Source organism: Mugil cephalus, chromosome 10 (genome assembly GCF_022458985.1).
Source record: "Mugil cephalus isolate CIBA_MC_2020 chromosome 10, CIBA_Mcephalus_1.1, whole genome shotgun sequence".
NCBI classification, from domain to species: domain Eukaryota; kingdom Metazoa; phylum Chordata; class Actinopteri; order Mugiliformes; family Mugilidae; genus Mugil; species Mugil cephalus.
In genome coordinates this window covers 6,435,091-6,450,114 of record NC_061779.1, presented here as the reverse complement: position 1 = coordinate 6,450,114, position 15,024 = coordinate 6,435,091, and the positions used below count along the sequence as shown (strand labels likewise).

Sequence of the window (15,024 nt, the reverse complement as noted above, 5' to 3'; positions counted from 1 at the left end):
CTCACTATGAGAATTTGCATGTTTTACTTGGGCTTCTGCAGAAGAAAGTGATTCATTGCTACAGTCACTCTGTTTCATAAACTGGCAAAGACATGTGGTAAATAATAAAAGTAGCAGAAAGCTTTGAATTATCTGTACAAATCAGTGTAACTTGGGAGACTATAATGAGAATCAGGAAATCAGGGCAGTCTAGCATTTATATAAACTGACATCTCCGTGTGTTGAGTAAATATAAAATAACTATGTATGCAGCTATGTGCCCATGACCCTGCTGTGCAACATGTTTGCTCTTCGGGTACCTTTATAACACATGGGCCTTTGTTTCACCAAAATGATAGCGTTAAAAACTATAAACAACCCCAGGGATGGGGACTGTGATTCCCGTAAACCACTTGGAGGGGTTGTTTGAGACTTATTTGAACAAGTTTTTTTTTGTCGTTGTTGTTATTTGCATGTCATTGAACCCTGAGGCATCCCAGCCAAGGATGTGACGGGAAAGTGTGTCATGAAATTGCAAACATCATAATCAAGCCAATCTCAATAGGTGGAGTAAAATTATGAAATGAAAACATGTATTGGCATTTAGAGACTTTTTTAGAGATTTTTTTTTTTCTTTTCAGTCTTTCCAGCTAGCCAGCGAGCTGCTTTTCAGCTGAATACTGTTACACACATGATAGACACACATGAGATGACATCTCAGGATTTGTGTTGAGCTGCATTGTACCTAGGTAACAAAACGTTTCAGAACCATATTTTCATGTTGCCAGTCTGAGGATTTTTCTGTCTGTCAGTTTGTAACACCTCTCTCTGGAGCTTATAAAAATCATCCAGACACAGACCAGACTGTGTTATCGGAGACTGACAGAATCAGAATCTCTTGGTGGGACTTGAGATCTTGCTGCGTTGTGTTAAATTTCTCAGCGCTGGCTGTGTCTGTGTCTGATAAAGATGTCCGTGACACACTGACAGCGACTGCAGTGTAATAAATAGCACAGAGAGCCCGCACATGAACATACAACAAATAGCTTGAAGGCCTGGCACCGGTGTGTTACAATAATGATGGGTTTTAATATTGTTGGTCACACACACCCATGCACTGTGGCTTCACCGATGCTTACTAAGGTTTTGCACAATCTAACCTGAAGTACGTCACTCCGAAGCCACTCAAAATCAAGACCTTTTCTTTGAGAACTGTTGAGTCTGATGCAAAAACATCTACACCGACATTAGACGATGAATTTAACATGGTGTTCATTGAATTGTGCTTATTAAAGACTGAGACACTGGCAGAGCTCTTGTCATATACTACTTGGATGAGTAAGCCTCACACTAGAAAACATTACACAACAATTTTTACACTTTATGGGATACACTCCACAAGTAGTAACTAGATTTCATCATCATTTCCACAATTTTCAGTTTTTCTTAGATATTTATCACAGACCACACCTTGAGATTAAGTGAAAGGGCTTAACATTTTACTGAGCATTTTAGGTGAGAGTGCATCTGACTAAGTGGAAAATTGTGTTTGCATCACTGTGATGGGAAGATGACCTCAGTGTCCTGATCCCACCCAAGTGTCAACAGAGGGACAGAGTGATTACTCTTTCACTGTCATTCTTAAGAATCCTGTTCAAACACTGCTACAGTTTTGAGAGAACTAAGTTTTAAACCAGGGGTCTTCAATGTTTTTCAGACCTAGGACCCCCAAACTGATACTGAGATTAATTAGGGACCCCCTACCTATTGTATGTGTTCTATATTAAACTAGTGCTGTTTATAAATGTACATCGTTATTATCATTTTGCATTCAATATTAAGCTATTCAAATAATACACAGGTTCAAATCATTTCCTTATTTCAAGCATGTGCTGCAGTAGGGTGGTCATGCAACTGCTGTAAACATAAACATACCTAACTGGTGTATTGACAGATAAAGAAAATAACTGACAGATTCAAGTTTTACCTTTAAACATAGCCGAATGTATTGGGGACAGTGAATCATCGAGCCATTGTGGCCTCAGTAGTTGGTTCATGGGAGCAGAAGACCAGAAGACAAGTTAACAGTGCAGTCAGCTTCTCTTCTGCTAATATTGCAAATATACTGGAATATGTTAATGTGAGTTTAAAGAAATTTAAATTTGTGATGGATCAATTTGTGTGGGAAAATTAAAAAAATAAATAAAATATATATATAAATAATGTCTAATCAACCAAAGATTTTGTGACCCCCTGTTGACCTATATTTTAAACAGATAGTTCAGACACATGTGAGAGTTCCTGAACAGATTTCTTGGCTAACAATGAGTGGTACCAATGAGATTTCATCACACAAAGGCCATGTCTATTTCAGCTAACACCCACATGATTGAACAGAATTGGCATTGTGAAATACAAACACTGGTTGCTTCAATATAAGGTCAAATAAAGTGTAATAGAAGCCATTAGTATCCAGAAAGACTGCTGCTCTGAGTTGATGAGTCCCCATGAGTTCCTGTTTTTCTGCTGTCAGCTGCTCAATAAGGTTTATGCGTGGTTAGAAAAGCAGCACTGATGCTGTAAGATCACGGGCATGGATTCTACTTTGTCCAAGGAGCCTTGAGCAAGCAACTAAAGCCCAAACTTCTCCTTGCTGCTGAGCAGCTGTTGAGTTAAATTCAGAGAAATACAAACATGAGGAATAAATAAAGGCAGTATCTTCAGTGTCTTCAGAGTCTTCAGTATCTTGGGGCTTTTTGACAGAAACAACAGCGACCCCATCTGGTCAACACATTTTTGACTTTGATTTTACAAATGGCACCTTTAACTCATTGTTTTCATACCTGAGTTGTAATTAATTAACCAGTTTATTTTGTCCCTGGGTGGTAAATTTACGGTGCATGGGAGCGGCATGGTGTGCGAGAACAAGATACTTTTAAGAACAAAAAATGGAACAATACATTATTTACAAAAAATATGCCATAAATATTTGAAAATATTCCAAACCATTTATGAGGTTCTAAGCATGAATTACATGTATAATGTCACATTGGCAACACTTTCTATGAAGGTTGTATTTATAATGCCTTATGAATGCATTCATAATATTTTATAAGGTATCTATAAAGCATTGTGATGCTCATTATTACCATGTATACGTATTCACAAGTCGTCATAACCAACTTCATGATGGATTATGACAACTGGTTATGAATGATTATAATTTTAATCTGAATAGTGTATTATAAATATGTCAATATCTGCCTAGTCACTTGTTAATTTTGTGATGCAACATAACTACTTTGCTTTGCTAAATGTGTATAGTGATGCATAATGAGTTTTGACTTCTACAATAGTTATTTATATCTGTAGCTATAAGTATACGTAATAAAGTTATGATAATGTATACATCTCCCTACAGCACACAGTTATAAACAGCTATGCAATATCATAAGTGCTATGTGTCAGCTCTAAGTAAAGTGACGAGAATATGACACTATTATTAACAGATATAAGTTACTATGAGTAATTAAAAGGCGCAGTGAACTAAGTACTGAGTCTGGCATCTTTACCCCATATGCACAATATTATAAATGACTATGTTAATATCATAAGTGTTATTTGTCAGCTTTAGGTAAAGTGGTGTGAATGAGGTGTTGTTATAAACAGATGTTCTTACGTTCGTCACGTGAGTAAGCGTATTGCGTTACTTCGCGATTCTGCACCGCTGCTGTGTGTCCTTGCACTGTTTTAGCTCCGTTAAAATCACGTAAACGTTTTCTGTATAAGTGGTGAAACTCGTGTTTTGAGTTTACCCAACCACCTGTCCTCTGTAGCACCTTGTTAATCTCAAGTTTCTTCTCAAGTTTAATCAGTTTTGGTGGTTAACTATGGCTACTTTCCCTCCCTCCGCTTCCCCTTCTCTCTCCTGCTCGTCGTGCCACATGTTTAGCTATGCTTCTGCCTCCTTTAGTGGTAATGGTACCTGTAATAAATGTAGTTTATTTGTAGCTTTGGAGGCGAGGCTCTCTGAATTAGAAGCACGGCTCCGCACCATGCAAAACCCAGTAGCTAGCCAGCACCCTGTAGCCGGTGCGGGCCGACCAAGTGCAGCTCCCGTGGGTGACGGTACGAAGGAAGCATAGTCTTACCCGGCCCACTGAGCACCACCAACCGCTTCACGTTTCTGACAGATTTTCTTTTCAGCACTGTAGCCAGGCTGACAAAGAGTCACTGCTCTGTTGAGCGATCTATTCCTCCAGCGTTCAGCAGTAATGACTTCATGAGCTGATAAAATTGTTGGCATTAGAGATAAAATTCATAGCACCCTTCGATCTGTCGAAGATGTAAGTACAGTGGCATTAGAAACCTCTGTAGGACCTAGTCAATATTTGGATTCTGTCTTTCTAATTGATCTTCCTGAGCTCACTTCAGTTATTACATCATCTAAATCATCAACTTGTCTTCTAGACCCCATCCCAACTAAGTTGCTCAAGGATGTTTTTCCATTAATTAATACCGCCATATTAAATCAGATAAACTTATCTTTATTAACAGGATATGTGCCCCAGTCTTTTAAAACTGCTGTAATTAAACCATTACTTAAAAAACCCACTCTTGATCCAGATGTTTTAGCCAACTATAGGCCAATTTCCAACCTTCCTTTTATCTCTAAAGTTTTAGAAAGGGTTGTTGTCAATCAGTTGGTTGATCATTTAAACAGGAATTGTTTGTTTGAAGAGTTTCAGTCAGGTTGTAGAGCTCATCATAGTACAGAAACGGCTCTGGTTAAAGTTACCAATGATCTCCTCATGGCTTCAGACGATGGACTTGTCTCTATACTTGTCCTGCTAGATCTCAGTGCTGCATTTGACACTATTGATCACAGTATTCTACTCCAGAGACTTGAAAGTGTGATCAAGATTACAGGAACTGCACTAGACTGGTTTGAATCATATCTGTCAGACAGATTCCAGTTTGTCCATGTAAACAATTCTTCTATATATACCAAAGTAAGCTATGGAGTTCCTCAGGGTTCTGTGCTAGGACCAATATTATTCACATTATACATGTTTCCCTTAGGCATGTTATTAGAAAGTACGGCATAAACTTCCATTGATACACAGACGATACCCAGCTATATTTATCCATGAAATCAGATGAAACTAATCAGCTGGTTAAACTCCAAGCATGCCTTAAAGACATAGAGGCTTGGATGACCTGTAATTTTCTACTTTTAAACTCAGACAAAACAGAAGTTATTCTATTTGGCTTTAAACATGTCAGAGATTCATTATCTAATCACCTGCTTTTGATGGATGGCATTACCTTGGCCTCCAGTACTACCGTGAAAAATCTTGGTGTTATATTTGACCAGGATATGTCCTTTAATTCTCACATAAAGCAGGTGACCAGGACTGCTTTCTTTCACCTTCGTAATATCATCAAAATTAGGAGCATCCTTTCTCAGAGTGATGTGGAAAAACTAGTTCATGCATTTGTGTCTTCCAGGCTGGATTATTGTAACTCGTTACTGTCTGGCTGTCCAAGTAGCTCTTTAAGAAGCCTCCAATTGATTCAAAACGCTGCAGCAAGAGCACTGACAGGAATTAGCAAGAGAGATCATATTACTCCAGTATTAGCTTCTCTTCATTGGCTCCCTTTAAAATCTAGAATTGAATTCAAAATCCTCCTCCTTACATACAAGGCCCTGAAAGGCCTAGCTCCATCATACCTGAAAGACCTCATAGTACCATACTGTCCCAATGTCAAGGTTCTAGGTCTGTCTTTTATTTTGTCATCATGCTTTGACGTTTCCTGTTTTGTTTTGGCATGTCTCCTAGTTTCCTGTCCATCGTGTTTCCTTGTGGTTTTGTCATGTCTGTCCATGTCATGTTGTGTTTCCTGTTTTATTTTGTTAACTTCCTAGTTTCCTGTCTTGTGCCTCCTTGTCTCTTGATTGTTTATTGGTTTCACCTGCATTGATTGTCATGTGTTTCACCTGTGTCTTGTCATCCCTCAGTCCTATGTGTATATATAGCCCTGCCTTTCCCTTTTTCCCTTGTCGCATCGTTAATGTTACCTTCATGTCTTTATGTCATGTTCCATGTTTTCATGTGTCCTTGTTTCCACGTCATGTTGAAGATTTCTTTTGATTTTTGGATTGTGGTTTTCCTGCCGTGCGCAGCGCTTTTTGTTAATTATTAAAACCCTTTTTGTTTGAGATCCTGCCTCATCAATAGTCCTGCATCTGGGTCCTCACCTTCCACCTCCTCAACTTCCCTTCCTTGACACCCAACAGATCACTACGATCTCTAAGTGCAGGTCTACTTGTGGTTTCTGGAGTTTCTAAAAGTAGAATGGGAGGTAGAGCCTTCAGCTATCAGGCTCCTCTCCTATGGAACCAGCTCCCAGTTTGGGTTCAGGAGGCAGACACAGTCTCTACATTTAAGGTCAGGTTTAAGACTTTCCTTTTTGACAAAGCTTATAGTTAGAGCTGGACTTAACCATCCCTTAGTTATGCTGCTATAGGCCTAGGCTGCAGGGGGACGATGCACTGAGGACATGTCCTCTCCTCTTTCTTCATTGGCTCCTGTCCTCTAATATCATTTTATTTTCTATCTCTTATAATTTACTAACCACTGTTAGTGGCTCCCCTCCCGCTCCATCTTCTTGTGAGAGTCTCTGGTCTGGAGACTCTATCTATAATATTTTCATTTAAACCAACACACATAATCAGAATGATTATCAATGCTCTGAGCACATTACACAAATACATGAAACAGGCCACAAAAGTGGCACGGCATGGTCCTACGCTATGTTGTGGAGTTTATCATTGGAACAAAACTCACAATGCCACTGAAATCTATCTTGGGTCATTATGAAATTTTTCATATGAATGTCAGTCTTGCAAATGATGTGATGCAGGCATAAAACCTTTGTGAAATCATATAACGATAAATAGGCCAACAGCCCAACAGTAGTTGTCAAGCAACTGAATTATTGAAATTTGTAAAACACTCAACTTCCCCCTAAATCAAAGGTATTTAACTGTGCCTCATATTCGTTTATAATAGTCTTACATCTTTTTATAACAACACCTCATTTCCACTACTTTACCTAAAGCTGACAAATAACACCTATGGTATTAACATAGTCACTTATAATATTGTGCATATGGAGTGAAGATGCCAGACTCAGTACTTAGTTCACTGTGCTTTTTAATTAATTAATTATTTAATTAATAATTTTTTCTGTAACTTTGTTTTTTCTTGTGTTTCCTGTTTTTATTTGAGAGACATGAAGGGCTCTGTAGGGAGCTACTCTAGACATTTGAAGAGTGTGACAAAAAGGTGAAACTGCTCCTTCATTATTAATATGGAATATAAAGTTTCAACTGTGTAGTGCAGGCAATCTGCAGTGTGTATAAAGCACATGTTGTGTTTTGGTCACATGGAGGCGCTAGCAAATCCCCCACACTATTGCCTCAGCAGACTTGGAACAAACACACCTTTTTGACACTGCAGAAGTTTCTTGGGAGTGATTCTCTTTTCTGCCTTAGTATTCAGCTCAGCCCCGATGCACCGAGCCAACATACAGGCTTTAGTGTTTTGTTATGATGCCCTTTTGTTAAATTCTCAAAGCTAAAAGAAGATACGGATACTTTAAACTGGCCCTCTCCCTTTGCCTTTATCTGCCCTCTCTAATCTTTAAACGGAGAGGTTAGGTTAGGACAGAAAAGGGAAGGGCTAAGAGCTGAGCTGTCCCTTTTATACAAACTCAGCCCATCTAACCTTTTCACTTCACCTCAGTCCAGTCGGTCTCAAGATGTTTGTTTCACTAGTCCTGGTATGGCTCTGCATTTTCTTCATCGTGCTTCAATTCAAATCCCGGAGGCCGAAGAACTTTCCACCAGGACCCATTGCCCTGCCCATATTGGGTAACACTTTGCACCTGAGCCTGGAGAACCCCTTGAAAGATTTTGAGAGGGTAAGAAAACTCCTCAAATGAACGATACTGATTGATCTTTACATGCTTTAAAGTAGAATGAAATTGCTAGAGTTAATACTTACAGAGCCTTCTATGCTGCTGCTCCCACCCTCTGGAACTCCCTGCCACCCCCCATCAGAAACTGCTGTGACCCCAACACATTCAAATCCCTTTTAAAAACTCATCTCTTTAAGACTGCTTTTAACGTGTAGCCTCTACACTATGTTCATTTCAACTGTCCTCTTATTTCATTCATTGTTTATTTAATGTGTATAAAGTTTTCTTTTTGTGTGTATGCTTTTATGTCTATAAAGTGTCTTTGAGCTTTGAAAAGCCCTATACAAATAAAATGTATTACATTATTATTAAATATGTCTAAATGGTTAGATACTAACATTTGTATCCACTGCTTCGTTTTTCTCCTGGCAGTCACACTTTCAATGTTGAAATTTTAAATTTTAGACAATGAAAAAAAAACACAGAAAACTGTATTTGGGAAATGATACATTATGCTACTGTAGTACCTTTTGTAGTACGTTTGTACAGTATGCGATTACACAAGAGGTAGTCACATGAACCAAGTTAATAGCACAAGTCATGTGAGCTGGATGTGCCCCACCTTCACTTGTTGATAAACCAGTGTAGGTTAAAGGGGTTTAATCTGTGGTGTTCACTGTAAATAAACCCATAAAAACGATTGCGTCCCATTACAGAAGCAGTGTTCAGAGAGAGTAACATCCATCTGTGCTATCATGCATGTAATTTTAACTGTTGTTTTGACATGTTTCATCCATCCCAGCTGAGGAACGCTTATGGAGACGTCTACAGTCTCTTCATTGGTTCCAAACCAGCTGTAGTCATCAATGGGATGAAGGCCATCAAGGAGGCCATAGTGATCAAGGCTGTTGATTTTGCTGGACGACCCCAAGACCTGTATGTTAACATTGTCACCAGGAGGAGAGGTACATTACAGCTCGTATGATTGCACCAATCAGACAGAACATTATGACCACTGGCAGGTGAAGTAAATAACATTGACCATCTTGTAACAATACAGCTGGGAATCTACTGGGAATCTTTTGGACCCGACTTCGTGTGGATGTTACGTAGAAATGTAGCGCCCACCTAGACCAGACCAGGCACCACCGACCCCAAAGCAACGACAATCGTTGATAACACACACAAAAACAGTTTAGGAACAACTAAAAAAAAAGGCCCATGTCCATTCTCTGATGAGTCACAACTGTTCTGGAGGCACAAGAGAGACCCAAACAATATTAGGAAGTAGGTTAAACAAATATAATTAAAATAACTCTGTCAATAATATCCTCCTTATCAGCATTTACTTCTGTCAGGGATAAAACAGTCTAGAAAAAAGAAAATCAACAAACTCAAGCACTAACTGAGTCCTTAAAAGAGCTGAACTACATAGAACTAAAAAGTCCAAATCTAGAGTACAGTGTATTGCCAATAAATGAATTTCAGAACAAACTAATTAAGTGCAAGTGTGAAACTATAATCGATAAACCTGCATTTCTGTTTTGAGTGTACAGCGAGTAGATGAAGTCACAGATTAGACAGTAACCAGTTTAACCTGAAATAAAAAGTATGGTCATAGTGTAGCTGATGTTTTTCTTGGAAAGTCAGCCGCACACAAAAGAAATCGTGGGTTTGCTGGAATTAGGAAACAAGCCATAACAGGCAGGGAAAAGGGGAAAACTTTTTACCTTATGCGAATTTTTCAGAAGGCAAACAAAACTAACAATATATATATATATATGTCTCTCTCTCTCTCTCTCTATGTATATATATATATATATATAAAATATCACACTGTGTGAAGATTGAACAGAAAAGGAAGGGGAATGAAAAACATCTGTATTCAACACATCTGCAGTCTTATCTGGTCATTGGTATCGATAGTACCAGCCATGAGAAGAGTCTGTAAGGACTTTGCACTGTTTAGTATATATTTAAAATACTGCACATGATGTAGATGATCACTTACTTGGTGAAGTTGCACCCATCAGACATAACATTAATAATGACCATAATAATATGCTGCTGCCGTCAAGGGATGTCATTGTTATAGGTTGGGTGTGCCTGGGCTGGTCTAGGTGGGTGGTACATGTCATGCACGCTAATGCCAGGTCTCCACAAGTTTCATAGCAGAACATTGTATTGTCACAAGATGGTCAATATTATTTATTTCACCTGTGGTTTTAATGTTAAATGTTTAATGTTAAACCAACTTCCTATTGGGATTTATAGGCTAAATACAATAGTAACTTCACACTCAGATCCATTTTTTAAAACTACTACATTGTGAGTAAATTTAAACAATGAATGCTGTGAAAGTTGGCATTATATTAATCCAAAAGACTTTACTTCTGCTTGCTTTCTAAGGAAAGGTTGTGATTAAACATTAACACAGATTTTATCACTTGTGCGTAATTGTTCTTATATCTGGTTCACATGCATGTTGCCAAATGAAAATAAAACGAGGCCGTGTAGACCAGTCTTCATGAAGAGCAGAAATAAACTGCAAATGTGCAGATCACAATCAATATCCTGTAACATGTTACTGTGATCCAGCTCTTCATATTTAAATCACTATGCTAACACCACAAGGCACCTAATTCTATAGTTATTAAGACACTTGAGTGTTATTTTGTTTAAATTCTCTTAAAAGCTCTTTGGAGATTAAATCACAAAACAGACAAAAAATTAGCTCCAGAACAAAACTGTACTGATCACACATGACAGTGACATTTAGGAAAATTATTTCATTAGATGTTTGTGTTGGTGCGTCTGTTATAGGAGTGATTCTAGCTGATTATGGTCCTGTTTGGAAGGAACATCGCCGCTTTGCTCTGATGACTTTGAGGAACTTCGGCCTGGGGAAGACTTCAATGGAGGACAGAATTCATGGAGAGATTGAGTACACCATTAAAACACTAGAAGAGAACATCGGTATGTAATTTCTTGTTCCTCATTTTTTGTTTTGTTTTTTCGCACAATGCTGTGACTTTCATTAGTTTGCGTTTTGTTTTACAGGCAAAACCTTTAGTCCTCAAGTCATGTTTCACAACGCGTCCTCCAACATCATCTGTCAGGTTCTGCTAGGTACGCGCTACGAGTACGACGATGAGTTCATCAAAGTGATCATTCAGTGCTTCACTGAGAATGGCAAGCTTGCTAATGGGCCGTGGGCAATGGTGAGTCAAAGTAAAACGCTTCTAGGGTAAACAACCTGATTGAGCAATTCCATCAATGAAAAGTTGAGCCAACACGGTAGCGACAAGAGCAGGAATTGAGGCTGGCTCCAAAAACATCACTGTGAAGGTTTAAATAAACATCAAGGCTATGGTTGATGTGTGGCAAAAGGGTGCTGGCTGTCTGCCGAGCCATCGTTTGCCTCAGGTTAAATGTCTGTAGCATTGAGCTCTCCTTACTTTGGCTTCACTTCACTATGAGGAGCTGTTTCTCATAGGGGTGGGCGATACTTTGAATTTTGGTATCAATCCGAAACCAAGTAAATACAAAGCTAGTATCGCCAATACAGATACCGATACCTTAAATTGAAGTACAAAGGAGAAACTGTAACAAAAGTATCTATCTCAACCTGCTAGTGTCGATCCGATACCGATACCTTGGTAGCGATACTATTGATATATTGATCAATACACCAAGCCCTAGTTCGTCATCCATAATACACTCTGTGGTTTACAGCCATGATGGGAGCTCTGTTTTGCTAATTTAAGCAGCATGCTAACATGCTCTTAACAGAATGGCTGACATGTGCTTTGCAGGTGTAAGATTTTACCATCCCAGTCTAGTGTGCTATGTTTAGTATGCTTCACAATGCTAACCAGAGTTTACAACCCTTCCTATTAACAGGAAGTAAATGTACATAATTCGACACAAATGTTTATTATTATTCTTATTTATTTTTTTTTACAGCTGTATGACTCCGTTCCTTTAATTCGCTACCTGCCACTGCCCTTCAACAAGGGCTTTGAGAATTTTGAGGTAAAAAAAAAAAATATATATATATATATATGTAATAGAAAATACACATGGTAATTTAGGATCAGTAGTAAACTGATCAACATGTAGTGAGTAAAAATAAAGATGGAAATTCACACAAATTCTGAATTATTTGGCTTTTAGCTGTTTGATAAACTCCTACTTCCTATGCTGGCCGAGCACAAGAAGACCAGAGTCCCTGGAGAGCCGCGAGACTTTGTTGATTGCTATCTGGACGAACTGGAAAAGGTACGTTTTGCATTTTCTGTCTCTACTTACTGGCATTTGTTTTACCACGATCACTTTCCTCTTTTCAGAGAGGCGATGACACCACATTTTCAGAGGACAAACTCATTGGGAACGTTTTAGATCTTTACTTTGCCGGGACTGACACCACCTCCAACACGCTGCTCACCGCTTTTCTTTACCTAATGAACTACCCACACATACAAGGTACACTTGCATATGTAAATATTTCTATCTAAAATTTGCATTGTTTCTTTCTGAAATTTAAACCTTTCTAAGTGGATGCAGTTTAAAAAGCACATCAGTAATGGATAATATTAATTATCAATTATCCATTAAGCGTGCTACAAACCCATGGACCCACACATGCATGTCATATGTAAAGACAATAAATGGAACTGAACCATAGTTTCAGCTGATTTGTTATTCAGGCATCTGTCACTCTGCTATTTATCATATTGTCCAACATCAAGGGAGAGGGCTCTTGGAAATGGTCCTAGAATATTTAAGGAGCCCAGATAAAACATGGGTGATGGCAGGTATTAAGCCAGTCACAGAAGTTGGAAGTTGGCCAGTCAGAAAATAAGTGGGCTTATAAGGAGTGGGCCTTGAAGAGACAGGAAGTTAAAAGGCTTTCATGCATGTTTGGTCCTGCATGAAATGCCAGATTGCCAGCATGGGATAAATAGGGATTTTTTAATCATGCTAAACTACTCCAGGGTTTCAGAATAAAAATGTTGGGCTGGAAAAAAGGGTAATATAACCCCACTTTGGTGTTTAAAAATGTTAACTTTCTCATACAGAGCGCTGTCAGCAGGAGATAGACCGGGTGTTGGATGGGAAGTTTCGGGTCAGTTTCGAGGACAGACACAACATGCCTTACGTGCAGGTAATACAAACTGTCCATAACGATACTCTTTGAAATCTAACTAACCTCCATGCATGAAACAAACTCAGTTAAAGGGACTAAGTCATGTCAATGCTACAAGTTTATTAGTGTGCGTTTCTGTTGCTGAGACAACATAGATTACATTCCCCTCCAAGTCCATGAGAAGTTCATAAGAAGTGTTGTTTACATCTCTCTTCATCCAGGCTGTGATCCATGAAGTCCAGAGGATTGCCAACACTGTTCCACTCAGTGTCTTCCACGCCACCACTAAAGATGTAGAGCTCATGGGGTATTCCATTCCCAAGGTAAGAGGGAACTGTTTAAATTGGCACTGGCAACACAGGCAACAACATGAAGAGTTTCCTTTATGCCTTTTGATCTTATGTTTCATCTTCTCTTCAGGGTACAATGATCATTGAGAACCTGACCTCTGTGCTGAATGAAGAGGGACAATGGAAGTTCCCTCATGAATTCAACCCTGAAAACTTCCTTAATGACCAGGGAGACTTTGTTAAACCAGACGCATTCATGCCTTTCTCTGCAGGTACAAGAGCACAAACAGTGCATCGTATTAAGAGCGACATGCACAGACACAATGAGTCTTAACATCATTTTTTCTTCGTCGCAGGATCTCGGGTGTGTCTCGGAGAGAGTCTGGCTCGTATGGAGCTCTTCCTCATCATTGTGACTCTGCTGAGGAAGTTTAAGTTCGTCTGGCCCAAGGATGCAGGAAAGCCAGATTACACTCCCGTCTATGGAGTCACTTTGACTCCCAAACCTTATCACATGAAGGTTCAACTCAGGGCTGGAAATAGTGGGTAAATAGAGAACAGAAACAGAGCAAGATCAACACTAAAGAATTGTCTTTCAATTAATATTTTATCATGATATAAAACAGCATTTTTTTTATTATGGGGCTTGTTTCAAGTAAATGAATTCAATTCAACGACCCTCGGAGGATGTATGTTGCATCGCTGTTGTCCATCACCGTATGAAGCTGAGAGTTTTGCTGGGAGTAACCTACATGACGTTTGCCGGTGGGCCAACTTCTTGCAGGCTTGGTTGTTGCAATTTGTCCAGTGTGCTGTGCTTTTGGTGAGGGGGAGGGCTTAATGCTCTCAGTGGTGTTAACTTAGTTCACACGATAGTGAATGCAAACAACTTTGTTTTTGTCGAGATAACCATCAGCCAGGGTATTGAAGCTGAACTTGGTGTTCAAAAGATTAATTTCTTGATCAATTTCTGCTTATTTGTTTTGGTTTGCTTCATTCATCTTTTAGGATTTTTTGCTGCTCCGTGAGTTTAAATTATTTACTACGAATGCATTATGAGAGAATTAATTCAAAATGAAAGTTATAATTATTCTTATAAAAAAAAAGAAAATTATTATTATAATTATTAGTTCGTTAGTTATAATTTTATTGATCCACTCTTATGTGAGGAACGAATTTTGTGGCAGTATGACAAATATACTGTGGGCATTATGTTTAAACGGTTCAATTACTGCAGCATCTTTAATCTGGGAAAGCAAAGACAAAACAGCAATGAATTTATCCTCAGGTGGATTTTAAATATTTTCTGAATGTCACTTGATTTAATTCAAACTGCTTCCTTTTGTATGTCAGTGTTTCTTAAAAGTTTCTAAATATTGTATATGAATGATTAATGAAATAAATAAAATGAAAGAAATATTGTCCTGTCAGTAATTGATTTGAGAAGCCACCTGTGCAGACTGCACATGAGGACACCAGCAACATGGAGGACCAACTGTGCCATAATTAAACATAAATAAAGAAATGAATAAATAAATAAGTACCTACAGATATATGCCATAAATAAATGAATGAATAAATACCTAAATATATGCCATAAATTCTATTTATTTATTGATA

At 38.5% G+C, this 15,024-nt stretch overlaps 1 protein-coding gene across 1 annotated transcript; it reads left to right on the top strand.

Annotated features, from left to right (window-relative positions):
• The first annotated feature begins 7,562 nt into the window (after positions 1 to 7,562).
• LOC125014980 (cytochrome P450 2F2-like) lies at positions 7,563 to 14,826 on the top strand. The gene is made up of 11 exons (XM_047596576.1): positions 7,563 to 7,968; positions 8,768 to 8,930; positions 10,789 to 10,941; positions 11,026 to 11,186; positions 11,932 to 12,000; positions 12,142 to 12,246; positions 12,315 to 12,450; positions 13,047 to 13,132; positions 13,336 to 13,437; positions 13,535 to 13,676; positions 13,761 to 14,826. The coding sequence occupies exons 1-11, from the start codon at positions 7,807 to 7,809 to the stop codon at positions 13,952 to 13,954; spliced, it is 1,473 nt and encodes a 490-aa protein (XP_047452532.1). The 5' UTR covers positions 7,563 to 7,806; the 3' UTR covers positions 13,955 to 14,826.
• Positions 14,827 to 15,024: the final 198 nt, after the last annotated feature.